The sequence below is a fragment of the Bison bison genome, unplaced genomic scaffold (assembly GCF_000754665.1).
Source record: "Bison bison bison isolate TAMUID 2011002044 unplaced genomic scaffold, Bison_UMD1.0 scf7180017864376, whole genome shotgun sequence".
In the NCBI taxonomy this organism is placed as follows: Eukaryota; Metazoa; Chordata; class Mammalia; order Artiodactyla; family Bovidae; genus Bison; species Bison bison.
This window is the reverse complement of record NW_011494948.1, coordinates 13,046,738-13,074,106: the sequence shown is the minus strand read 5'-3', so window position 1 is coordinate 13,074,106 and position 27,369 is coordinate 13,046,738. Positions and strand designations below refer to the sequence as shown.

Below are 27,369 nucleotides of genomic sequence, written 5' to 3'. Positions count from 1 at the left end.
CATGGGTTTGGGTGGACTCCAGGAGTTGGTGATGGACAGGGAGGCCTGGTGTGCTGCAGTTCATGGGGTTGCAAAGAGTCGGACACAACTAGTTGACTGAACTCAACTGAACTGAATTGACTGAGAAGTAAGACAAGCAGTATTAGCTTGACCAGAAAGCTATCATTAATTCTTAGAGGCAACACATTGCTTCTTGTGTGATACTCTATAGAATCACAAGAAATATCCTTCAGTAACAGCAACCCCCTTCTCATCTAGGATTTGATCTGGGAACATTCCTCATCCCATTAGCAGACTTGCAAGACTGGCTTTGGTTCTTTAAATGTCTCCCCTTGGAAACCAGAATCATAGATGAGATGGTTGAGCTTCTACAGAGACTTCAACAAGTATCTGAAGGCAAGTCTCCCAAGACACCATAAAATTGTGTGGAACGAAGCAGTGACTGCATTGATGAACTAAAACTCAAGGTTGGATAATAATGAGACCCAGGCAGGGGTGAACAATGAAATGCTCTAATCGATTTTCTGCATGTGAAATGACACATGCACACTCCAGAGCATGCTATAATGAATCTGCATGGTGTGTGCAGAGGCATTTCATGGTGGCTCAGTGATACCACCCAGATCCTTCAGTTCCTGCAACCCACAAGCCGATCTGTTATGAGGGTGGGAGGGCTTGGGACACAGGCTGAGAGGTGGCAAAGACCCTACCTTCTGTGGTCAGTTCACGTTCCCCTGGGAAGAAAGCATCAGTGGAGCCCAGGCACATTCCGGCCACACCACGGGGCCTTCCTTTGTGCACGGAGCCTTCTGGACCCTGAGCATGATCGCTGGGCTAGAATTCCAAAGCCCTGGTTTCAATTAACTTTAAGTGGATTTGACTAAGAGTTTGAACTGATGCTAATTGGTTTTCAAAACACTGGGTAACAATAAGCGTTCTCATCTTGCCCACGGACGGACACACAAACCCCATTCTGAACACACTCCTGGGCAGCAGGGTGGCTGGCGCACCCCTTACCTTGCCGGGCAGGGATCCAAACTGCAGGATTTCAGAAGCTGGGGGGGCCGCCGGCTGGTCACGCACAGGTTCTCATCCACGGGCTCCCGGGTCTGTTTGTTCAGGCAGCTCACCACAGCCTCCTGGACACCTGTGTACAGATGATACCCATCAAGGCCAGAACAGGCATGTGGGGGGTGAGCAAGTGTAGACAGGCAGCTGGTGGGAGGTCTCTGAGACTGGGAAGACTAGCTGCGTGTCAGGCAGTTGAAAGCTTGTGATTGCCCATCTCGTCAGGCATCAGTCTGTCTGGAGAAAGCACTCAGGAGTTTGTGCCCCTTAAGCAGGGCAGCTCTCCCATTGTGGGGGAGGCTGCTACCAAGACCTGAAATGCTTGAAAAACCACCACCCAGCTATGTAGCTGCCCATGCTGAAACAGGATAATTTAAAGCAGAAGGAGAGCAGGGTGACCAAAATAATGACCCCAAGACTTCACACATTATATTTTAATCAACAGGAGATGACTATACTTGGAAGGCAGGCCCAGAGCCACATGGATAGCCAGCATTCTGTAAACTGCTATGCATCTGGGGCCTTGCATCCAGTGCTTTTCTGGTTTCCTATTGAGTTTGGTTCAGTTCTTTAGTGACTTAGAGCTGCTTGGGGTCTTCCCTGGTGCTCAGATGGCAAAGAATCTGCCTGCCTTGCAGCAGACCTGAGTTCCATCCCTGAGTCAGGAAGATCCCCCAGAGGAGAGGACACGGCAACCCACTCCAGTATTCTTGCCTGGAGGATCCCATGGACACAGGAGCCTGGTGGGCTACAGTTCACGTGGACACAAAGAGTTGGACATGACTAAGCAACTAACACAGGGCCACTTGGGAAGTTGGAGCAAAGAGAGAGAGCAAGATACCTAATGATGGCATTCATGGAAGACAATGTTCCTACCACTACCCACGCACCCCTGACCACAGACCTAGTAAAATAGGAGTTTGAGGAGGGACTGGCATATAGTCACTTGGTGGGTTTTCATGGGGCGGGAACACATGTAACCTGATAATACAGTGTCAAGACATTTCACCCTGCTTCCCAAAGTCATGACAGCAATAGGAAAAATTCATAGAGTGCACATTATTAGCCAAGTACTGAGGCAAGGAGCTTGACATGCCCCATTCAAACCTCTCAATAACTCCACAAGACTCTACTTTATCCCCATTTTACAGATAAGGAAACAGGCTTAGAAGGGTGAAAAGACTTACTAAGCTTACAGTTGATAGATGATGAAGTGGCACTGCGTGTGCTTTAGCACTGGAGCTTTAATGACTGAAAACATTGACATTTAAAAATACTATGAGGCTGTTATAGCTGCTGGAGATCTTCAGGAATAACCTACACGTTTCTCTGGAATCATTTCAGCAGAATTCAGTTGAAAGAAGAGAAACAGGATATTCTTGATAATTTGCTGTTAGTCATTTATAGCCATATATGTGTGTGTGTGTATAAGCATATATATATTTATACATTCAGAGAAAGATATCTGTTGTTAAACATTTGTATATGGTTATGGCAGAGTATGTGACAACCCATAAAATTAGTTTTATGTATAAATACATATACACTTTCTTTTTAAAATTTTCTGCATTGCTTCATTAGGTAGTACCTAATATAGTACAACTGACCTATCACTTATCAGGCCTGTTACTCTCTTCCTCCTATCTATCCTATGTTCCCCCGAGAAGTTATCACTCCGATCACAGGCACATGTTTCCCGAGGTGATGTTACACTGACTTAGAAAGGTCACTCACCAAGACCATCATTTAAAAAGTGACATTTTAAAGTCAGAATCAGAACTGCCTTTTTTTTTTGGATTAAGTCTGACAAATCAAACATTAAAAAACTGTCACAGTATTTACCCTGTAGCTGTGAATGTCAGTTTTCTTTTTTCTAAGCCATTTTGTGAGCTTTAAAAATTTAATTTAAATATATCACAGCCAGTTCAGGGTGGAGCATTGGAGATTTATGCTAGACATTAAAGATATTCCATCATATTCTGGAATGCTGACTCCAGGGTGTTCTCCTGGTTGCAGCTGGGATGAGCCTCTTGAAATTCATGGTATGATAATATAGCAAAACATTTCATAAAAAATTATTGGTATCATCATTGATACTTCCCACTGGAATAGTCTGGCATTATTAAGGTCGTGACGACAAGCTGTGGACAAGGCGAACTACACCATACAGAATCTAGAGCTGTGATTCTGTTCGAAATTAAGGTTTCAATTCATCTGCCGACCTGGTAGTATTTCAGAGATTCGAAACGTTGCTCTAATATAAAAGATATTTTGGCTTTAGTCAGCTATTGAAAAGCTCATGAATTTGAGTTAACAGTACCTGAAGGAGGAAGTGATTACACAGTTTTTGTCTCCTGTCTCATATGAAAGGGCTTGCTTTGAGGGGAGGGTCATGTGTGGAGGGGTATATTAAGTGATGTAACCCGTTTCCCCTTTGTGAAGCCTGGTTTATAGAACTGAGGTCCTTCCAAGCCTGCATGGAATGGGGTTGCAAGGGTTAAAGTCTCTACACAGGAAACCTTCTGAGACACATGGAACAAGTTTATGTGACTCCACCGAATAATCCTAGTTCAGGTTAAAAATCACCTTTGGGGTGATTTTTTAAAGTTGATTTCTCACCTTTAATTGCTGAGATTCAGAAGCATTCCAGAGTTACTACCTTCTAGAAGGATGGCCTCATGATGGTTCAGGGCTCTGTTGTCATAGCATTCCTGGGTGGGGCCTGGGGTGGTGGCGCCTAAGGGCAGAGCTCTGTGTAATGAAGGAGGATCTGGGACCAGCCCTGTGGTCAACACAAGACATTTTTGTGGCATGAACGAATGAGATGCTTAAAGGGCAGGGTATTCCAAAGCACAGTGTGCAATTTGGGCCAAGGTGGTGGGAATGGGGGCCTGGAGGAAGCGTGAGAGAGCAGCCTGGGGATGGCGGTGTGGGAAGGTGAAGAGGGAAGATGTCTGAAGACTTCACCTGAGCTCACAGTCTACTTGGCTCAGGGCAGTCAGGCAGGCTTGAGAGAAGTTAACTCATCAAGTGTATACTCTTTTCAATGGGATAACTCACTCGCCCAGAAGGACATTGTAAACCAACAAAGAACACACACTTGCCTAAGATCTTTTCTGATTCTGAGTTTTCTTTCTTGACAGAGCAAAGAGAGAGGATTGATAAGGAAAAGGGAACAAGAGAGAAAGGATTTCACCTTTTAATATTAATACTTGCTGATGTCAGCTTCAAGTCTTCCCTCAGCTAGACTTTAATATCAATTTTACCATTTAAGAGATCAACAATACAGCTGTTCAGGTTCAGATCTGCTTTCCTTGACTACACCTATCCATTCACATATGGGAAATTAAAATATAACCAGGAGATGATAGTGGGACCCGGGACACAGGTCTGAACAGATTAGGCTCACTTTCCATCTTTCAGAAAATGGAGTTTTCATTGTTTATATCTCCCAAAATAGCATAATTGCTACCTAATATTTGATGAGAACTCAGGGAAATGCAGTCATCAGCTACAGCCTAAATTACTAACACGTTCCTTCTGGTTACTACCTCTACTGGGTGAAAGGTAACTTCTGTGTCTATCCAATTTCATCTTTTGAGATGGCAAAAACAATAAAATTAGTATAACCTCAAATTGATTTAAAATCTGTTAATCCTGCACATTTTTTATTGGCTTCAGCGGAATGATTAAAAATGTCTTCAGCCTTGTGGGTTATATTTTGGTGTAGATCAAAGGTGATAATACCATAAAATGTTACTGCCAAACAATGACTTCAAAATATACACGTCCTATACCCGGAAACAACCTAGATTGTCCATTGACAGATGAATGGATAAAGAAGTTGTAGTACATGTATACAATGGAATATTACTCAGCCATAAGCAGGAACACATTTGAGTCAATTCTAATGAGGTGGATGAACCTAGAGCCTATTAGAGAGTGAAGTAAATCAGAGAAAAACAAATATCGTATGTTAACACATATATATGGAATCTAGAAAGATGGTGCTGATGAACCTATCTGCAGGGCAGCAGTGGAGATGCAGACACAGAGAATGGACTTGTGGACACAGGTGGGGAAGGAGAGGGTGGGACGAATGGAGAGAGCAGACTGGAAACTTATCTACTGCCATATGTAAAACAGATAGCCAGTGGGAATTTGCTGTATGACTAGGTGGGAGTTGGGAGGCAGGTTCAAGAGGGAGGGGACATATGTATACATATGGCTGATTCATATTGATGTATGGCAGAAACCAACACAATATTATAAAGCAATTATCCTCCAATTACAAATAAATTTAAAAAATTTAATATACACGTCTTATATACTGAAATAATTTTTTAGTGTGTTTGGGCATCATATGGATTATATGACCCAAGCACATTTTCACCACTTTGGCATTCTCAACTTTTAACATTTTAGGCAAGATATATTACCGTGGCACAATGACACAACTATAAGTAAGCATGCACAGTTGTTGACAGTTAAAGACCTAAGACATTTCAGGAACTTTCCCTGCCTTGGATATAAATGATGTACACTTTATGTTATACAAATATCTCCTCAGATCCTATAAGCATAGATAAATTGTATATGAAGCATACAAATATTATTTCCAAATCAATATATTCTGAAAACATTTTAAATGAAAAACAGTTCACACACTCTCAGTGATTTGAATTTTATGCCTCTGGTTAGCAGAAGGGTTAGAATTGTAAAGACAAAGGTATCTGGTTATTTACATGTTCCACTAAGGCATCATTTTCCCTATCTGCTCATAAAGTTCACTTGGCTTAGAGAATCATAATAGAGGGCAGAAATAATTTTTTTCAAAGCACATTTGTTTCAGACAAAAGATCATGATCATTCAATTCAGATGATCATGGAAACTGGGGATAAACACACACCGTCCGAAATCCTGAGTAGTTCCTTATATTGCAATGAAGCAACTGCAGCCACTGGCTATGTCCTTTCCATCTGACCTTTTAACTTGCCTGGGCCCAGAGATCATCAGAGCTTACTCAACATTTCTCCTTCGTTAAACATGGGAGAAAAGATGTCCTCATTGTGAGTGGCGGGCGCCCCCAGCAACATGGATGAGTAGAGTTCCAAGAAACTGTCTTCCAGAATCAGATGGAAAATTTTAGGTTTTAAAATAACAGACTCTCCATGAAAACACTTAAGAACTCCACGGTCTGAAATTGGAAGACTTAGAAACAAATGAGAACCTCAAGGTCAAGACTATTAAATGCTTACAAAGTAACCTGATGGAGAAAATTGATTCTCTGCTTGTACTTGTTCCACTATCCATTCCTTTTCAACTACATATGAACAATTTGGGCACATGTATTTTTACATTCCCAGCAATGACAAAAGATGCTTTTATAAAAGAGTTTCCCAGATGTCATGGTTTAGAAGACAGTTTGGGAAATCATTTTAATATAGATATTTTTATACCAGTTAAGAAAGAAACTTTGCTGGGAATGCAGATCCTTGATGTGACAAGAGGGGTTATTGATAGCTAGGGAGGGAGATCTGATGGGAAATCAGCCAGCCTTTCCTTGCCTATCAAAATCTCTCTTGGGAGTATATATGGGAGTTAGTAGCCATATGGTGGTGGTTTAGTCGTTAAGTTGTGCCCAACATTTTGTGACCCCATGGACTGTAGCCTGCCAGGCTCCTCTATCCATGGGATTTTCCAGGCAAGAATACTAGAGTGGGCAGCCATTTCCTTCTCCAGGGGATCTTCCTGACCCAGGGTTGAACCAGAATCTCCTGCATTGCAGGAGGATTCTTTACCAATTGAGCCACCAGGGAAGCCCAGTGACCACATTTCCATTACTGTATTTTTTACAGTAGTACAAAAGATCATAATCTTAAAGAATTAATTATTGACTTAAATACCTTCTTCTCCCACTATTGTTTCATCACTAACACCTGAAATAGAAAAATGACTGAATCTGTTATCACCATGGACTAGACCTAAGAGAACCAGATTAATATACATGGAAACATTGAACACTATTTAAATAATATTCATTCAGTGATAAAGCTTCAGGAACTCTCTAAGTGTGTAAAGAAGTGAGGTATGATGCAAGGACCCTAAACAGAGAAATAAACAGCAGGACTAGTCCCAAATATCACTGACTAGATGTGTGATCTTGAAAAAAATCACTCAGCTCTCTGTATCTCAGTTTGCACATCAATAAAATGGCAGCGGGATCAGCTTTAATCTTTAAACTCCCTTCCAGTTCCAGGTAACCTCAGTGTTAATTGTCATTATACATCCTTTCCCTTTGTCAACAGATATTACTTTGGCGACCAGCTGAGAAAGTCAGAGGTGGCGTACTCTGTCCTTGGGAACAACAGACGGTTTTGTCGTCTTTGATCTGGGTTCATACCACGTGCACTGAGGCAAGGGCATAGACAAATAAAACTGAATGTCAAGAGCACTGCCAGCCCCGTGTCAGCAGTGTTTCTCAGTCAGATACACTGAGATATAGTGCAAAATATCAGAATGACAAGTAAAAGTAAAAGCATTACTTGTGTTAGCTACTCATAGCTGACAGTCTAAGAGAGACAGGCCCAGAGAGAAATACATCTGTGTTTCATTCAGTCTGCTTTAGGTTTAGAGTGGTTTCCTCCCCCTCCTTAGCCTTCTTGGACTAGAGACAATCACGGGACACAGCTGCCCTCAGAGAGAGACACTACAGTGAAAGGCAAGAGGAGGGCAATGATCTGAGGCCTAGCCCCTTCTTACCTCCTCCACAGGACTCGGAGCACTTGGTGAAGCCCTCATACTCCCAGTCGTAGAGCTGGTCAAAGTCCTGCAGGCCACCCAAGAGGCCATCTGTCTCTTCCAGGTTAAATTCGGGAGTCTCCCCGTGGCATGGTCCTGCGTAACAGGGGCGCTGGGACGCTGGCTTGGGTCCTTCACATTCGTCAACGGGCAGGTCGGCCACGGACTGAGAGAAAGACAGGAGCACCTGGCACCTGACTATTCGCACCTGGGTCCCCACACCACAGGTGACCGTGCAGGCCGACCAGGCCTCTGGGATGAACCTGCAGTCCGCAAGCAAACAAGAGGACAGGATGAGAAGCCCCAAGCAGGAGACCGCAGGCACCGGGAGGGGCCACATCCCACCTGCCACTGGGGCCCAGGGCCGTCTCAGGACGTGCTCAGGGCTCTGCCACCCTGTCCTGTCCTGTGCTGGGTGCTTCAGTGCAGCCCACGAGCTCATCTGCCAGTCTCTGGATTGGTTTCTTCATGCGTGTCACATGAACCCCCAGCTGGAAGATATTCCAGCCACAGACCACCTGCTTTCTCCCAGCTTTGCACCCACAGTGGTGGCTCTTCAGAGCAGGGAACTGATTTCTTCTCTCTTGATCTAAATTCCAGCCCTTGTGCCTCCTGCGAGATGTTGGCTATTCTTACACCAGACTAATACTGATACTAAAAACTATAACAAAGTAAGCCCTTAGAGATATTTAAGGAAGTATATATATTTTTTTGTTTTAGTCTGGATTTCAGATTCTGTAACTTTCTTTGCTTTTTTGCTCAATGTGCTTCCCAAGATTTATTTATATATAGAAAGAGAAAGAGGATTTTTTTTTTTTAAGTTTCCAAGAATGGAGCAAAGCCTTGTTCCTCACACATTCTTTGAATTAGTCTGGCCTGCGATTCTTTTTATATCTGAGAGAAAAGCCTTGCTACAAATTTAAATCCACAGGCATGTCACTGTAAACGAGGGGTTTTGCATCCATACATGTTTGTTTGACAGCCTTCAGTCCCTCCCCACCAAGCGAAGTCACATTAATGAGAACTTCCCTGAGTTTCTCTAGAATGTAGGACAATATCCAAATTCCAAAAAAAAAAGAAAAAAAGACTGTTTTCCTCCAACTAATCAACAATTGCCATGTCTGCAATGACCTTGAGAAGTATCCAGGGAAAAAAATCCCTGAGGGCACCACTAACATTTTCACAAAGTTAGTATAATAATCTGGAGAAAGGACTTTGGAATACAAATCTTAAAAAATTTTTTTTCTATGATCCTACTGCTTTTGCACTGGGAGTCGTGCTGAGGAGGCATGCAAATCTGGCTCTTTAACCCTGATTTTGGCAGAGAAGGAAAGAAGTGATAAGAAGGTTATAGCATTAAGTCCCAGCAAGTGAAAATAGTTCCCATCTAGTTTAGAGAAGCTGAAATTCTAACAGGAAATTGATCCAAGTTTTCAAACTGGAAGAAGCAAAACAAAGTTGTGGCCTGAACCTGGGCTGTGTCCTGAGCAGGGAGACGGGAACAGAGACCCAGAGCCACGGTGTCTGAGGCAGGGAGGGGTCCCCTGACAAAGGATTTGACACTTGCTACCTTTGAAGAGCCACCCCCGAGAGGAGGATGAGGGTCATACACAATCGTGTCAGGAAGGTGAATTAAAGAGGAAGCATCACCCCGAATCATTCCCAAGAAATTCTCATCACAAGGTCGCCTCCCTCTTTCGTTTTTTAATTCCTGACTCCATCTTCTGGCACCTCGGGAATGTAGTAGGGAGAACGCATCCAATAAGATTAAAGTATCTTTCTCTCTTTAAATAATGCTACCTGTAGCCGTCTTTTAGGAATATAAAACCAAACTCTGCAATCAAAATAGTTTTAACCCCCTTACTATACATTCACATCTGTCTGCCTGAGTCCTGGGACAAAAATCATAACAAAATATACAAGCAGTGAATTTTACAACCCAGGTAATAGACAGAAAGGAAAATATACCCCATACTATTGTATATATGAGAGAAACCCCAAAGCAAGTGATATGTCTTTAAACTTTGATAACAGTGATGAATACTGCTTCTTTAATAATGTGGTCCTGAATTTTGTTTTCAAATAAAAAAGATGACAAGATCTCAGAAAGAACAGTAACCTATTAGCTTTTCCAATCCAGTAAGGATTATTACTCTGTCGGCTATAATAGCCCTTTTCAGTGACCATTACAAAAGACTAAGAATCAGATAGATTTTTTGGTAAAGAGACAGATAGGGAAGATTTTAGATTCTGTGGGCTATGTGTGTGGGTCTTTGTTGTTGCAAAACTTAACTCTGTGAAAGCAGCCACAGGCAATATGAAACAAATGAGTGTGGCTGTGTTCCAATAAAACTTTATTTATAAAAACTGGGGTGGGGAATGGGAAGGGAGATGGAAGCGTCTAAATTTGGCCTATTGGGTTGTAGTTTTCCAACTCCTTCTACAGAACATTTAGTGGACATGTCAAGCACACTGAGATTCATCAGTTCCCTCAAAACTTATTTTAGGCATCTGTCTCCATCTTTTCCCACATATATAAACTTATGAGAATGACAAGTAGCTAAATTGATTTATATTTTACCTCCTAGATTAAAAGTGAGTCCCAAATGAAATCTAGAATGTAAAGGATGCACAAATAAACCCTCAGCTCTCCCTGCCTATAACATGAATCACTTTGCATTTGTTCTCTTTCCAGGACTGGGAAGATACACCAAAATCACAGAAAGTAGAAAGAGATGCCACTGCTCCATGAATTCTCAATTGCCAGGATTGAGACTTGTTTATTTTAAAGCAGCATCTAAATGAAAAAAGAATCATGCGTGTTGTGGGTATGTGTATATTTTTGACTATTTGGATACTTAGGGTTAATCTACTTTATGTCTCCCAAATGAGAACCTTATCAAGTGTCAGACAGACTTATTGGCATATCTCCCAACCCACTCTCCTTAGGTCTTCATCAAATTCACACCAATTAAGAACAATTTGGTCTTTAAGTGGTGCTGTCTTTTGGCACTCAGTTTAATTTCTCTAGTGCATACACTGGATGATATAATATTCTCTCTCACTGAAGGCAGAAGATTGTATTTCAAAAGAAAAATATCTAATAGTGCAAATGGCCAAATGAATAATAACTGTTTTTTCATATGAAACCTTCCCCCACATCTCTGGATCTCCCAACTCTGTATTTACTATCTTGAGCTTTCTGGCCACAAGTGGGAGGAACAAAGGTCAGGGAGAGGGCAGTCAAATGAGCCTGGAGGTTTAACTGAAATGTTTAGAAGTTGAGTAGTTCTTGCTGAGTTAGAACCTTTAAAGTGTGACCTTTAAAATGGAGTCAATGTGCTTTCTAAAAATCTGCATGTTATTAAAATAAATTTATATTAAAAAATAAAAATCTGCATGTTAATTGTCTTGATGTACACACGTACAATGTATTATTGAAGTTTAATTTAGGCAACTTAACTATTCTTTTGGTTAGCAGCATGATTGCCAGAAGAATGAGGAATGGCTTGAATAAGTGAGTTCTTTAAGTGGTGGGCTTGAGCTTCAGAAATGATTGATATGATTCTGCATTTAGTTTTCCCATCTCCAGGGTAAAACAAACAAATGAACAGAAACTTGGCACGTAAATAATTTATGTTTCTTCTGTTTGCAAGCTTCATTGTTCATTTCACTACCAAAATGCTTATCCTTTAATTAGAGGTGTAACCACAGTCCCTATAACAAAATAGATAAGTGATAATCAAACTCACTTGTAAAATCCCAAAGTGGTTTAGTTTATTAGTGGCTATTATGGAGTCAGAAGCATGGACATTTCTGAAGTAATAAAAACTATCACTTTATTTATATGATGCTACAGGGAAACAATTCACTTAGTCTCATGTCACCTCAGGTATTATCCACTTAGCTCTAGTTTTATACACATAGTCTGATATTCAACTTTTCTCCTCTTCCTTTTCTCTCTCCTCCTTTCACATGTGCATTTGTCTAAAAAAATCATTGGGATTATTCAAAATATGAGTAGCACAATATAGTAGCTCTGTAGTGCTATTTTGATGTTGTTACGAGCCTCAGCTCATTCTCTAGTTTCAAAATACAAACTGAAACTTGCAGGAAATCACATTACAGATATTTAATTTTAGTTTAGTTTCCAATCTTACAACATTTGAATTATAAGTTGATAGTGGAAAATTCCATGGACGGAGGAACCTGGTAGGCCGCAGGCACTGCCTACCAGGGTCGCTGAGGGTCGGACCCGACTGAGCGACTTCCCTTTGACTTTTCACTTCCATGCATTGGAGAAGGAAATGGCAACCCACTCCAGTGCTCTTGCCTGGAGAATCCCAGGGACGGGGGAGCCTGGTGGGCTGCCATCTATGGGGTCGCACAGAGTTGGACACGACTGAAGCGACTTAGCAGCAGCAGCAGGGGCTGTATATTTATTTTTATTCTTTCTTTGGTGGTTTTAGGGTGAGGGGTGAGGAGGGAATAAACTTAATAGTGTAGGAAAAAATTATCACAACTTTAAAACAGACCCTAAATATTACTGGGTATTCAGTTCAGTGAATTCTTTCTGATTATTGCAAAATTTTTAAATTTCTGAGATTTTAAATAACTGTGAGTTATTTTTACTCTATAAATTGTAGAAAATTGATCATGAAAGTGATTCAGGCTCATAGAAATGAGGATTAATTGTGTCTGTGAGTGAAGTTGCTCAGTCGTATCTGACTCTTTGCGACCCCATGGGCAGTAGCCAACCACGCTTCTCTGTCCATGGGATTTTCCTGGCAAGAATATTGGAGTGGGTTGCTATTTACTTCTCCAGGGGATCTTCCTGACCCAGGGATCGAACCTGGGTCTCCCGCATTGTAGGCAGACAATGGACTGCCAATCCACTACCGTCCAGTGGATTGTGTGTAGTGGAATGTAATTGGTTGTCCTGTAGATAGACCCATTTTGCATCTACTTGTAAATTCATTTCAGCATTCTTATTTGCCTGAATATGTTTGGCTCTTTTAAATTTCCTTTGAATTGGTTGTAACATCTTCCTAGTTTCTTCATTAATTAATGAAGTCAATACAATCTTTGACAGATGTTTATTTTATATTTGCATGAGATTCATGATTATTCCCATTCTAAAATTTTCTCATTTAACAGTGAACACAGAGGGCTCTGGAGAAGAGTACATTGGAAAAATAAAATACTGTATAAGTAATTCTATGCCAAATTAACCAGAAAGTCTTTTACATAAATATGTCATTTGGGGACCAAAAAACCATTATATGTTATTGGTAAAAACAGTATTTCATATTATTTCATCTTATTTTTAACTCAATCTTTTTCTCTTCTTTTTCTTTAGTCTTAAAAGAGTTGGTTCTTCTGATTTTGGACAATCTTTGAGGCAGTAAAATCTTTAGGAAAAGGTATAGTTACCTAAAATCTAGCTGGGCATTTGGATCTATGACCCATTTGGATCTATAATAAAAACACATTGCTGCTGGGTGGGAAAGAAAGTTAGAAAGGGAAATAGAAACACATTCTTTCATCTACTTAATTATTTATTCAATGTCTCTATGAAATTAAAGTTGTTTTTTTTTTTTTTTAAATAAAAACCTTCAAACTAGAAAACAAATAAAATGTGGGAATGCTACAAAGGGAAGGCAATTCTTTAACTGTATCACTTTAGGAGTTTTAGAATTATAGGTAAAATCCATCATAGTAAGACAAACTTAAAATGATTATTTAAAAATATAGCTAAAGCATTAAGTTGTTGAGCATATACTTATCCAAGATATGCCTCTACATTCACTTAGAGCCATACCTAAATCATTCCAAATAAATGAGAATCTAACTTATTGTGAAAATTCTTTAGTCAAGGATACTTGATCTGCATGTGGAATTATAAAAATATTTCTTAACTGCTGCTGTTAGCTTACAACTTTCTGGAACTGCAAATAATTTATACTAGTTATGCAATGCATATTGAAGTCTCCAAGCAAAATATTGTAAAGGTGTCCAAGATACCACTCTACAAAACATCTAATATCACCACTGTTTTGTCATAGATTCTTCACGTCCATATCACACCTGAATTGGGAGGGTGTTCAGCAATGTAAAGTGCCTAGTAGTATAACCAAGAATAGAATGGTTCTAGAAATTAAGCTGACAAAACAAATGATAATTTTGGTGCAGTCACCAGTATGATTATTTGAAATAAAGTTCAGTGACTACCCCGTCTAGTAGTGCTAACCAGTGATGCGAAGGAAAGACTCAGCTCCCTAATTCTCTAAGGCATCCTGGGAGAGCTGTATTTAGTGGCATTTTCCAAGTAGTTGACATTATTTTCTCATGATAATGATGCCCTTTTGAGTTCTTTGAGAGGCAGCTGGCCTCTGCAAGAATGCCTCAATGGTTTTCTTGCAGAAATGCTCAGTGTTGGAAGGAGGGGAAAAAAGGCTAGCTGCATTGAAAATCACATTTTCCTTTCAAAGAGACTTTGTACTAGAAGGAAATGCTGTGGGAGATCAGAGCTCTCTCCAAGTTCCAAGAAGCCAGAGATGACTGGACTCTTTCAAAGTCTAGGACCTCATACATCTGAGTACACTGTTAAACTCATCTTGTGAGTCTGAGCCAGCTTTCTCTGATGTGGTTCCAGACAAGACATTAGAAGGAATCTTACTAAGAGTGGGACCCTCTTGACCATCAGGATGTTATTCTGCTTTAACAAGAAGAGAAAAGCCAGGAGAAAGACAGTTGATAATAAACGTTTCAGAGTATTGGCCCCAAATTTTCTGCTATTCCTGACATATCCAGTCTTCAGTTATCTTATTTCCAGTAGCATCCAAAGATACCTGATGCTTGGATGGTGCCTTTTTCCTTAAATTGCTTTCTCCTCAACTCACAAGGCATCAAACTTAGCTTGTTTTTGTTTTCTGGTCACTTCCTTCTCAGAATCCTTTTCTAAATCCTCCTCTCCTCAAACTCTAAATATTGCAGTGCCTGAAGGCTCAGTTTGGTGTGGTCTTCCGATGTGCTCATCAGTGATTCTTGGTTTCAAAAACCACCAAAGTTCAGGCAATTCTATGTATTGACTCTCCAGTCTAGACCTTTTATCTGGGCTTCATACTGAAACTTCTTTTTTTTAAATTAAGATTTGGGATAGGAAGCCATTTTACTCTTTGAAAGGAATAAACATTAATATATGTAATATATTTTAAAAATTATATAGTGTGTCTTAGGTATCAGTCTCACTTCTAACTGCTTTACAAATAAATGTTAAAACCCAACAATAATCTAATGAGATAAATAATCTAATCAGATAAGAATTATTATCATCTCCATTTAATATGTAGATGAGGGAACAGGTATAAACCACACACCTAGAAGAGTTTCATGCTCTTAACAACTACAAATTGACATCTCTCCTGATTGATATGTTCACTTGGATATTTCAAAGTTATCTCCAACTTAAAGTGTTCAAAATGGAACTCTTGATTTCCCTCCTCAGCATCTGATTCCTCTTCTAACCTTCATCACAGCAAATGATTCAACTGGGAAGCTAATTGCTCACATGAAAAATTAGGATTTACTCTTGATCCCACATTTTCCCTAACTTTCAAACAATTTCCAAATTCTACGAATTCTCCCTTGAAAATATATCTGAAATCCATTTACTTCTATCTCCATTACATCTACCTTGATAAAACAGCAGCAACAACCACCACAATAATAGCTAATGTTCATTGATATTTTCATTTATTTTTTTAATTGAAGGATAAATGCTTTACAGAATTTTGTTGTTTTCTGTCAAACCTCAATATGAATCAGCCATAGGTATACATATATCCCCTCCTTTTTGAACCTTCCTCCCATCTCCCACCCCATCCTACCCATCTAGATTGATACAGAGCCGCATTTGAGTTTCCTGAGCCATACAGCAAATTCCTGTTGGCTATCTATTTTACATATGGTAATGTAAGTTTCCATGTTACTCTTTCCATACATCTCACCCTCTCCTCCCCTCTCCCCATGTCCATAAGTCTATCCTCTATGTCTGTTTCTCTATTGCTGCCCTGTAAATACATTCTTCAGTACCATATTCTAGATTCTGCATATATGCATTGGGATACGATATTTATCTTTCTTTTTCTGACTCCCTTCATGCTGTATAATAAGTTCTAGGTTCATCCACCTCATCAGAACTGACTCAAATGTGTTCCATTTATGGCTGAATAATATTCCATTGTATATATGTACAACTTTTTTTATCCATTCATCTGTTGATGGACATCTAGGTTGCTTCCATGTCCTAGCTATTGTAAATAGTGCTGAAATGAACAATGGGATACATGTATCTTTTTCAATTTTGGTTTCCTCAGGGTATATGCCTAGGGGTAGGATTGCTGGGTCATATGATGGTTTTATTCCTAGTTTTTTAAGGAATTTCCACACCGTCTTCCATAGTAGCTGTATCAATGTACGTTCCCATCAACAGTGCAGGAGCATTCCCTTTTCTCCACACCCTCTCCAGCATTTATTGTTTGTAGACTTTTGATGATGACTATTCTGACCAGTGTGAGGTGATAGCTCCTTATGGTTGTGATTTGCATTTCTCTAATAATGAGCAATGTTGAGTATCTTTTCATGTGTTTGTCAGCCATCTGCATGTCTTTTTTGGAGAAACGTCTGTTTAAGTCTTTTCCCCATTTTTTTGATTGGGTTGTTTGTTTTTCTGGCATTGAGTTGTATGAGCTGCTTGTATATTTTGGAAATTCATCCTTTGTCAGTATACTAACAATGGAAAATCAGAAAGAGAAATTAAGGAATCAATTCCATTCACCATTGTAACAAAAAGAATTAAATATCTAGGAATAAACTTACCTAAGGAGACAAAAGAACTATACACAGAAAATTATAAGACACTAATGAAAGAAATCAAAGACAACATAAACAGATGGAGAGATATTCCATGTTCCTGGGTAGGAAGAATCAATATTGTGAAAATGACTATACTACCAAATGCAATTTACAGATTCAATGTGATCCCTATCAAATTACCAATGGCATTTTTCACAGAACTAGAACAAAAAATTTCACAATTCATATGGAAACACAAAAGACCCCAAATAGCCAAAGCAGTCTTGAGAAAGAAGAATGGAGCTGGAGGAATCAACCTTCCTGACTTCAGATTATACTACAAAGCTACACTCATCAAGACAGTATGTTACTGGCACAAAAACAAAAATATAGACCAATGGAACAAGACAGAAAGCCCAGAAATAAACCCATGCACCTATGGGCACCTTATTTTTGACAAAGGAGGCAAGAACACACAATGGGGCAAAGAGAGCCTCGTCAATAAATGGTGCTGGGAAAACTGGACAGCTACATGTAAAAGAATGAAATTAGAACACTTCCTAACACCATACACAAAGATAAACTCAAAATGGATTAAAGATCTAAATGTAAGACCAGAAACTATAAAACTCTTAGAGGAAAACATAGGCAGAGCACTGGATGACATAAATCAAATCAAGATCTTCTACGACCCACATCCTAGAATAATGAAAATAAAAACAACAGTAAACAAGTGGGACCTGATTAAACTTAAAAGCTTTTGCACAGCAAAGGAAACTATAAGCAAGGTGAAAAGACAACCCTCAGAATCAGAGAAAGTAATAGCAAATGAAACAACTGACAAAGGATTAATTTCCAAAATATACAAGCAGCTCACTGATGTGTTTTAAGCATTTCTATACATTAACTTGTTATAACATTGTTAGGAGATGAGTATTGTCAGAAACATTGTTAAATGGGCAAACAAGATTACTGGGTTTCTTTCGAAGGGAAGTCTAGCAGACTTACAGGGGCTGTCAAATTCTAAGGAAGTTGGTCTATTTTGCACCTATATAGAGATGTAAGGTTCCTTGTAGAGGGCCTGTAATGATGGAGATGTTTTTTGTTCAAAGTGATGGACATTATTTTTCTGTTCATGTCAATGGAAATAATTTTGCCTGATAGAAAATACAAACTTTCCTAAATCCAATTCACATTAGAATTTGGTTTATCATTTTATTGGTTTCTTCATAATTCATGAGTTAAACAAAAATTTGACATGTGCTCATTTTATATTTATTAACAGAAATCATGATTTTAACTTTCTAAAGATTGTATTTTAACAATAATATTTTCATCCCCACTTCTAGATAATAAAATTGACACACAGATATTCCCAAGGTCATACTGCTAAATAAATGGCAGAGTCAAGATTTAAACCATGGCCATTTACTATAGAATCCATGTACATTAAAATCTACATTCTGTTACTAAGCTAAGAACTCCAAATGCACTAATAGCACTGTATGCTCTGATGGCATTTTCTCCATCTCACTGTCCTGGCTCTCACACTGCCATGTAAGCCAGATCACTGAAGCTAACATCTTGCTCTCTCCCGAACCTCCACAATAGCCACTGGTCTGTTTTCTTCCTCTATTCAGTTCAGCTCAGTTCAGTCGCTCAGTCGTGTCCGACTCTTTGCGACCCCATGAATTGCAGCACGCCAGGCCTCCCTGTGCATCACCAACTCCCAGAGTTCACTCAGACTCATGTCCATTGAGTCAGTGATGCCATCTTCCTCTATTAGCCCTTACTAACTCATTATTCATGCTGTAGCCAGGAGGTTCTTAAAACGTAAAGCTTTTGATTGTTCCTGTTATATTCAGAATGAAAGCTCAACTCCTTACCATGGTTACATTATGCCATTATCCACCTTCAACTCCTACTATTCTCCCCTCATCATTGGCTTCCAGACATACTAGTCTTCCTTCACTTGCTTAAATGTGTGTAGTTCTTTCCTGACTACAAGTTTTGAAATGTGTGGGTCACTCCCTGGATGAATCTCCTCTTCCTTTCAGTTAGAACAACTTCCATTCATCCTACAGGTCTTAGCTGAAATGTCCTTTCTCAAAGAAGACATCCTTGACCTTGGACCTACTGAAAGCCCCATCAGACTCTCCGAGAGCACTTCTTCATTCATTTTCTTATAACAGTGATCAGTTTTTGATAATCAAGTGTGAACATTTATGGTATAACTCTCTTCATAAGACCAAACCTCCATGAAGGTAGAACTTCACATAATAGGTGCTCAAAAGATACATTTTTAAAAAATGAGTGAGTGAATGGATAAATAAGAGGTTAAAGATTGATGTTATGAGTGATTTGATATTGGGTTTATTCTTGGCCCCAGAGATTGAAACCAAGCTAGATAAAAAGGTAACAGCCTAAGACCTTTCCAGGCATTGGCATGGAAAATCCAATAACCTTTTCCTGTTTAGAAGTTTCTTATGGTCTTTCGAGAAGTGAATGTGCCCAGATTTAGTGGCTATCATAGGCTGATTTATTTATATTCTTAGAGCTGCCCTTGGGCAGTATGGGGAGGCCTCAATTCATCTTGATGAGGTTTGGGTTATCATGCAGCTTGAAGCAAGTTTAAATTCTGTGTCTATCATACTTCAGTTAAATCTCAATAAAAATGCTGTTTTATAGAATAAAAGGATTTGGGGGCAGTTTTAAATCAGAGGCTGCCTTCAGTAATTTATACATGATGCTGATCTAACACTGGTTATTTTATAACCAGCCACCCATCAGTGAAGACTCTGGAGCATTCTGGAAGTGTTCCTCAGTTAGAGAAGCTACCTCTTTAAAACTCATTACACACAGAGATTTGGGAAAAAGAGAATATAGACCTCTAGCTGTTTGTTGCAGATACAAATGGAGCCAAATCATTCTTCCCAAATGAAAAATGAGGCTAGGACACTTGTTTCAGACCATCTTTCTCTCCACTGCTTTTCTGACCTATGTGAACAGAACATGATTTAAAAGTTTGGTTTTCCTTGAGGCTAGCCTGATGATTTAAAAAGCCAGGTCCCAGGGACTAAAATGCCATCAGAGCATACAGTGCTATTAGTGCATTTGGAGTTCTTAGCTTAATAACAGAATGTAGATTCTAATGTACATTCTTTTCCCTGAATGTGATAAAAATATAAAATACTGTAAACTCAGAATACTTGTCATGAACCATTTCTTCTTCACACAGAGCAGAATTAGTTTATCTTGCAATTTTGTAAAGGTTTCTTACCCTTAATTCAACAAGTTTGGCAAAGCTTTCCAATGAAAAGTTCAGTTCATTAAAAATGACCTTAATGGACTTAACATATATTGGTGCTGACAGGGTCCATACTTTATTTTGGCACACAAGGATCCCATTAATTTGTCTTTGCCACTCTCTAGGGCTCAGCTGAGCAACAGTTCAGATTTAGCTCTGGAAGTAGCTACAGAATAAGCATTAAGTGGAGACAGTAGGAGGGGTTGACACATTTAGAACTTACTGGTTTGCAAGAAAGGCTTTTCTAGTGACTACATAAAAATGTCTCTGTCTGCTCTCTTGAATTTGTTATTGATTTTTCTGTTTCAGTGTATGCTGGGAGCAAGCTTGGGAGATCAACTGTATGTAACTCAGAACTGACAGAGGATGAGCACCTTCCAAACTTTCCTTATTTTTGCCATTTGTTACAGATTGCTTTTTGTTCAAATCAAGGTAACTAAGCTTTGTCCTTTAGGATAAATTTCTGGCTAAATTCAAAGTGAGATGCCTATAAGCGAGTCTTGAAAGAGTCTCAGAAATATAGAGGGGATGCAGAGAAGTGGTGTTAGCTAAGAGCCATGAGCTGAAATTGGAGGGTATTTGTGGTCACTTGTGGTTGTCTCACATGCTATATGATATAAAATGTATGAAGCAGAGATACCACCTCTTTCAATTTCTCCATTTGTAAACGAATGATTATGAAACATGTTTGCTCTCAATATTCTCAAGAAAGATGAATGATACTGGAAAAGGTGCAACCATAGCCACAGTTAACACCTAGACAGAGTTTCCTGCATAACAGGCACTTTACACGTAACTTAATCCTCTCAATATATTTATAACATAGATATCATTATGTTCATTTCTAAATGAGGAAATTAAAGCCTACGGGGTTAAGTGACTTGTTAGGGTCCCCTGTTACTATTGGGGGGAATCCATGATTCACATTCAAGGAGTCTGTCCCTGGAGCCCACACTTTCCACCACTGAGCATGCTGCTACCATGCTTGTGTGTGCTACGTCACTTCAGTTGTGTCCGACTCTTTGTGACCCTATGGACTATAGCCCATCAGGCTCCTCTGTCCAAGGGATTCTCCAGGCAAGAATACTGGAGTGGGTTACCTTGCTCTGTGAGTAATAGTTAAAGTGGTTTTTAATTTGATTCCAGCAGGGCTGTTTTCTTGTTTGAGTACACAAATACAGAGACTCACCACCCCCTCACCAACTCACATAGTTGGCAGCCTGATATATCTGAAACATTTCAGGAAATTATCTGGGATTCTGGTAGTATATTTTTCAACACCTAACACAGATTAATGAGGTACATTTTCTGATATAAGATATCCAATCATTTGCTATATAAAAAGATCAAATAATCTTTCCTCAAGTGCTAGTTTTAGAGTCAAAGTCAGACACACAGACATTTTATCATCATCGGCCAATCCCCACATTTATGTCCCCACAACACCTGTGGTTTCTATCACAGTCTTCTTTATCTCTTTTCTTGTATTTGTGCATTTTTACCATGTATTAGCTTAACTATCCTGATACTGGAGCTCAGAGGACACAGAGTAGTAGAGAGAGTTCGGGAATTCAATAAAAAATTCTCCTACACTTCTTGTGAAATCATTAACACGATTGTGCTGTGCATACCCAAACCCCAAAGGTCATTTCTTCCAAATAGCTGACTCGTTTGTTCAATCTGTGGATGACTGGCCAATATGCAACACTTTGGTCACAATCTTATCATGCCTGTGGTAAGCACACACTCAAGGTTTCTTGAGGGCAAGGACTATTGGATTTCTTTTTACAAAACCTGCACTTGGCACAAAATCTGGCCCAGAGCAGGTGACTTAAGAGTGAATTCAATTTCTTTCATTGGGAGATGTGAACAATTAGGAGGTCCAGTATTATCTAAAATACATGATCACCCAAAGAATTTATATTCAGCATTCTGCAGAGGATATAAGGGAGGAGAGCAATCTGGGTAGACCAGGAGCCCAGAAAGGAAGGAGCTGGAAGGGAGGGAAGTCATGATGGTTATGGGAATCAGGGCTCATTCATTCTGGCCAGTATGAGGCTTTCACTTTGCAGGTGCCAAATCAAAATTAAATGCTGTTGTGCTGTTTTTATTGTCTAATTCTAATGTCATGTTCTGCTTCAACATCCTTTCTGAGGATTTAATGATCAGCAAACAGTGTCTACAATTCTTAACCTTAGGTGACTATTGATTCATAAGAAATATATCTGTTTCTCCCTTAAGATATTTCTTTTTATGTTCTATGGCCTGAGATTTACAAAGAGATGTACTTAAGGTATTTTACATTAAGGGTATGAACAACAAAACTATCTGGTTCCATTACCAATTTTTGATTCCCTAAATATTCTTTGGGGGAAAATATAAAGACACGTGTCACCCAATTAACATTTCTAACCACTTTAAAAAAACATGAATTCACATTCTTAACCACTGAGTTAAGCCATCCACATTCTCAGACAACTTACTAGATATAAATATGGACTAATGTAAACATACTCTTAAATATTATATATTTAAATACTATTTTCAACAAGGTAAACAAGCCATTTAATGACTATAGGATAACCATGGTGACTCTCATTGGCTTTTCTTTCTGTATTTAATTCCTTGTGGGTTCTGTTCACACAGATGCATGACAGGAATTCCTCTTTGCCTCTTACTGAACAGCCCCATCACTAAGCTGATGCCATCTGGCATCCAGATATTACTGCTGCCTTCTCCCTGATTGCTTTCCTTTTTCCTTTTTAAAATGGCTCACACCAAGGTTATTTATGGCAATATATTTAAGGTTTGAGTATTGTGTTGCAGCCAAAAAATGTTTTCTAAACCATGTAGTCAAGCTGTTCAATGAAAATCTAATAAAATAAGTCAAGACTTTTTTTTAAGTGCAAGATCAAGGCACAGAGGACCACCCAATCATACCTTTGAAGCAAAACACTGATAAGGGTCTCTACCTGTATGCCAGGATGTGCCAGGGTTAGATGGAGGAATGGCTGGTTAAAATGGTGATGTTGGTCAAGGGGTATCTAAGGGAACGAACCACCTGCCTCCTGTCACTTGTTCTGAGCCATCCAAGTAGAACTCCTGGTGACTGAAATCAATCTGGGGGGATACCTGGACCCCTAGATGCCAATTAGTTCCACCTTCTTCTTCCTGGGATGACTGGATTCAGAAAGCAGAAAATATAAAGAGAAAGTCAAAGCATCAAGAGCCGTCAGGCCATACCATTTTCTTAAGCCTTGGGGGTTCCCAGGTGGTGCAGTGGTAAAGAACCCTCCTGCCAATGCAGGAGACTGAAGAGATGCAGGTTTGATCCTTGGGTTTGGAAGATCCCATGGAGGAGGAAATGGCAACCCACTCCAGTATTCTTGCCTGGAGAATTCCATGGACAGAGGAGCCTGGTAGGCTATATAGTCCACAGGGTCACAAAGAGTTGGACATGACTGAGCACACATGTACTTAAGCCTTAAGCCCTCACTTAACAGATTATACCCTCTAGGGTACTGAGTGGCTTATTAGTGGCTTGAAGAAGTTAAGAAAACGAAAAATTTCCTTCCTATTTCAAGTCAGATTAGGGTTTTTCAGAAGACCAGCTGATTAACTATAACAGTGGCAGAGAGCTGTCTTGATAGATCCCAGAAGTCACCAGCATTTCATTTTTGCTCAAGAAATTAAGCTGTCAAAGTGGCCGTGTTGTGTATGTGGCTTGCAGTGGTTGTGCTGTTTATGCACACATCCCAACAAAGACTAAAAGGAAGGTATAAAAGCAGGAGATGGGAAATCAAGTCAAGTGATTTCTTTAGCTTCTACTTAATTAATGAATACAGTTGTATGACCAGTTGTAGTTCTGATCCTTCACCAAACACAAGTAAAATTTTGATGGTTAAAAAAATATCTAGAAAGCTATTTCCACATACTTGTTTGTGGAAGCAATCAGCTGGCATTTCAAGGATGTGTTCTAAACCTGATAATACTCTCATCAGCTGAAAGCAAATGCAAAAACACATAATTACATAATTTAAATAAAGGCAGAAGAGAATTCCGTAAGTCCCTCTCCCGTTTTCCCCTTTCCAGTGCTAGAATGGCACTGCTATTATCCTCAGAAAAATGCAACTCTCCCAGAATCTTACTTTTTGCAAAAGTCTATCTTATATCATACTTTTTTCTGTGTTAATTAAGTAGCAAGGATTTCTATGGATTTCTCAGCTGACATTCTCAGAAGCAAGTTCACTTTACTGTATTAATTTATAAGGTTTTTCTGTGCTTAATCCGTTTCATTAGCTAACATGCCCCCCAGCCCATCTCTTAGTTTCAGTTTGGGGTTGGATCTTGTTCATGTTGTCCTGCTCAATCAAGAGAAACAAACATACACTGCTTAAAGATTTTTGAGGTTGGTTGTCAGGGAAACCTGATAAAAACCTATGTGTGGATTAAGGCAAATTATGGCCACCAGTGAAAAGTCAATTTAGAGAGCAAGATTTCTACATGTGGGTTAGGAAATCATTTTCTGCAGATCGAGAAAATAGACTCAGGCAATATTCCTACCTTCATACTATATGAATCAAATACGTTGTAAATAAACCAGTGTTGCTGCAGGAAAAAAACATCTAAATGCATTTCTAAATGAAGCTGTAGCTTCATAAGACAAATCTCACCACAGTAAGTATGTATTGGGTTGGCCAAAAAGTTTGTTCTGATTGTTCCATAGCATGATATGGGAAAACCCAAATGAACTTTTTGGTTAGCCCAATACGTTACCATCATGTGACCCACTATTGATGTTTATTTCAGTTATTCTATGAAACTGATAATTGTATTTGTATCTTCTGCAGGGTATTTAGTTTAGTGGAACAACAATGCCGGTATATACTTCTATAAAGATTTAGTTATTTTTTTGGCAGTTCAGTTTTCAGTCTTTACTATAGGTTTTTTCTAAACATGTCTTAGAGTGGTTGCTTTCCAACGTTTTTGGCTACAGTGCTAACCAATTTTTTTTTTTTTTCTATTTTAGGGTTACCAAAAGAATCTATTATTCAGTAATAGTATCTCCATCTACTAAAGATTTAAAGTTACATATTTTCTTCTAGTATTCAATGAGACAGGCTAGTGATAATGTTTCCTATTTTATATAAGGGGAAATAAATGATATTTGCTGTTTTACTACAGGACTCTGAATGTTAACTGGAGCCAAAGCAGGAGATAATAGTCCTGGACCACTATTCCTGATTCTCTTCTCTGATGAGTTCAGAAGTGACAACCGCAGCTTCTAAACATTACTGTTTAATTTAAGCAATGTGTGTCCCTTCTGTGGGGAGAAGGACTTGCTGACAGTATATCATTTTTTCATTATAGTATGGAAAATAATTATAGGTTGCTCCATACATTTAGAAGCTAGTCTATGTGGCATAAAAAAGAATTAAGACCATGCAAAATTATGTTTTTAAATTTCAAAATCCATTAAAAAAAGAATGTGACACATAGGGCCTTTCTAGGGTTCAGTGCATGAAACATGTAAAGTGTATTAAAATGTGGAAACCATATACCTTTCATTACAGCATTCTACAGCTGTCATTTATTTCATTTCGATATAAAAGTAATTATTGTTCTGAGCATAATATTAATAGTACACATTTCCTTTACCCAGCACTAGCACTCTAATTACAATCTACTTCAGTTCAGATTAATCATGCCAAGATGGCAATTCCATTACACCAAGAGTAAAATTTAATAATCTAATATGTGGCTATAGTTTCAATGGTTAAAATTATGTGTTTAACTACTTTAGGGATTTGTTAGGATTAAAGTTAAGCATAATGCATCTTAATCAGAAGTTTAGTGGAAAACACTCATTACAAAATATGGATATATAATGTTGTGGTCTATGTAATGCTTTTGTACAGCTTTCATTTGAGAAATATCTAGTAATGGGAAATGTGTCTAATTTTTGGTATAAGATATTTTGATCTAATTTAAACTTTGCTATATTATTTAACATTGATCATAATGCAATGTTACATACAGAATTATGCTTTAGACCACATGACAGAATATAATGTACAGGAGAGCAGAGTTTATTTAGGTAAAATAAAACCTAACTGGCTTTAAATGTATATTAACCTAAGAATACACATAAGGAGTAACTAGCTCCAATTATACGGCATCTTTCTGTCTCAAATAGGACCTTAGTGGATTCGAGAGTTAATATCCCTCTAAAATGAACTGCTTCCTTCCTCTCCAGGAACAAGAAGGCCTGTCAAGCCAGGTACTGGCAGGAGAGAAGCAAAAAGTTTTAAGCCTTGATATAGTCACATAAAAGTTGCACTGTAGTGTTTAACCACTGACTTTTCTCCACAGTTCTGTAGTGGTTAGCTGATTTTTCTTAAAGCCTTTCCTCAAAGCAGAAAAAAAAAAGAAAAAAAGCTGCCGCAACTTTATAATACAGAAATAACCTATGTTTTGCTTCTTATCTTTTAAGAAATGTGTTTGCTCATATATAAACCATTTTTCTCTGAAACAAGTGACTAAGTTCCATTTCTTTACAAATTGAACTTTGGTCATTGTACCAATTTGTATTTTGGATTTCTTTTTCAATCTCTTGATGTTTAGGGTGTGATTCAGAACACAATTTGTATTCTGGCAAACAATATCAGATTTTGATTCAAACAGGATGACCCAGAGGAGATTCTAAATTGCTTTTAAACATATAGATTACAATGTTAATTTATGTATTTAGCAAAATTTAGTTCAGTTCAGTCGCTCAGTCGTGTCCGACTCTTTGCGACCCCATGAGTCACAGCACGCCAGGCCTCCCCGTCCATCACCAACTCCTGGTGTTCACTCAGACTCATGTCCATCGAGTCAGTGATGCCATCCAGCCATCTCATCTTCTGTTGTCCCCTTCTCCTCCTGCCCCCAATCCCTCCCAGCATCAGAGTCTTTTCCAATGAGTCAACACTTTGCATGAGGTGGCCAAAGTACTGGAGTTTCAGCTTTAGCACGATTCCTTCCAAAGAAATCCCAGGGCTGATCTCCTTCAGAATGGACTGGTTGGATCTCCTTGCAGTCCAAGGGACTCTCAAGAGTCTTCTCCAACAACACAGTTCAGAAGCATCAATTCTTCTGCCCTCAGCTTTCTTCACAGTCCAACTCTCACATCCATACATGACCACAGGAAAAACCATAGCCTTGACTAGATGGACCTTTGTTGGCAAAGTAATGTATCTGCTTTTCAATATGCTATCTAGGTTGGTCATAACTTTCCTTCCAAGGAGTAATCATCTTTTAATTTCATGGCTGCAGTCACCATCTGCAGTAATTT

General features: G+C 39.0%; 1 protein-coding gene across 1 annotated transcript in view; it reads right to left on the bottom strand.

The window, feature by feature from the left end:
• ADAMTSL1 (ADAMTS-like 1) overlaps window positions 1–27,369 on the bottom strand; it is a 496,626-nt gene that overhangs the window by 219,818 nt on the left and 249,439 nt on the right. Inside the window, exons 14-15 of the mRNA XM_010857061.1 lie at window positions 7,832–8,133; window positions 1,018–1,147 (exon numbers count right to left, since the gene is read on the bottom strand). Coding sequence (XP_010855363.1) covers window positions 1,018–1,147; window positions 7,832–8,133 — 432 coding nt within the window. The remainder of the gene's footprint in view (window positions 1–1,017; window positions 1,148–7,831; window positions 8,134–27,369) is intronic.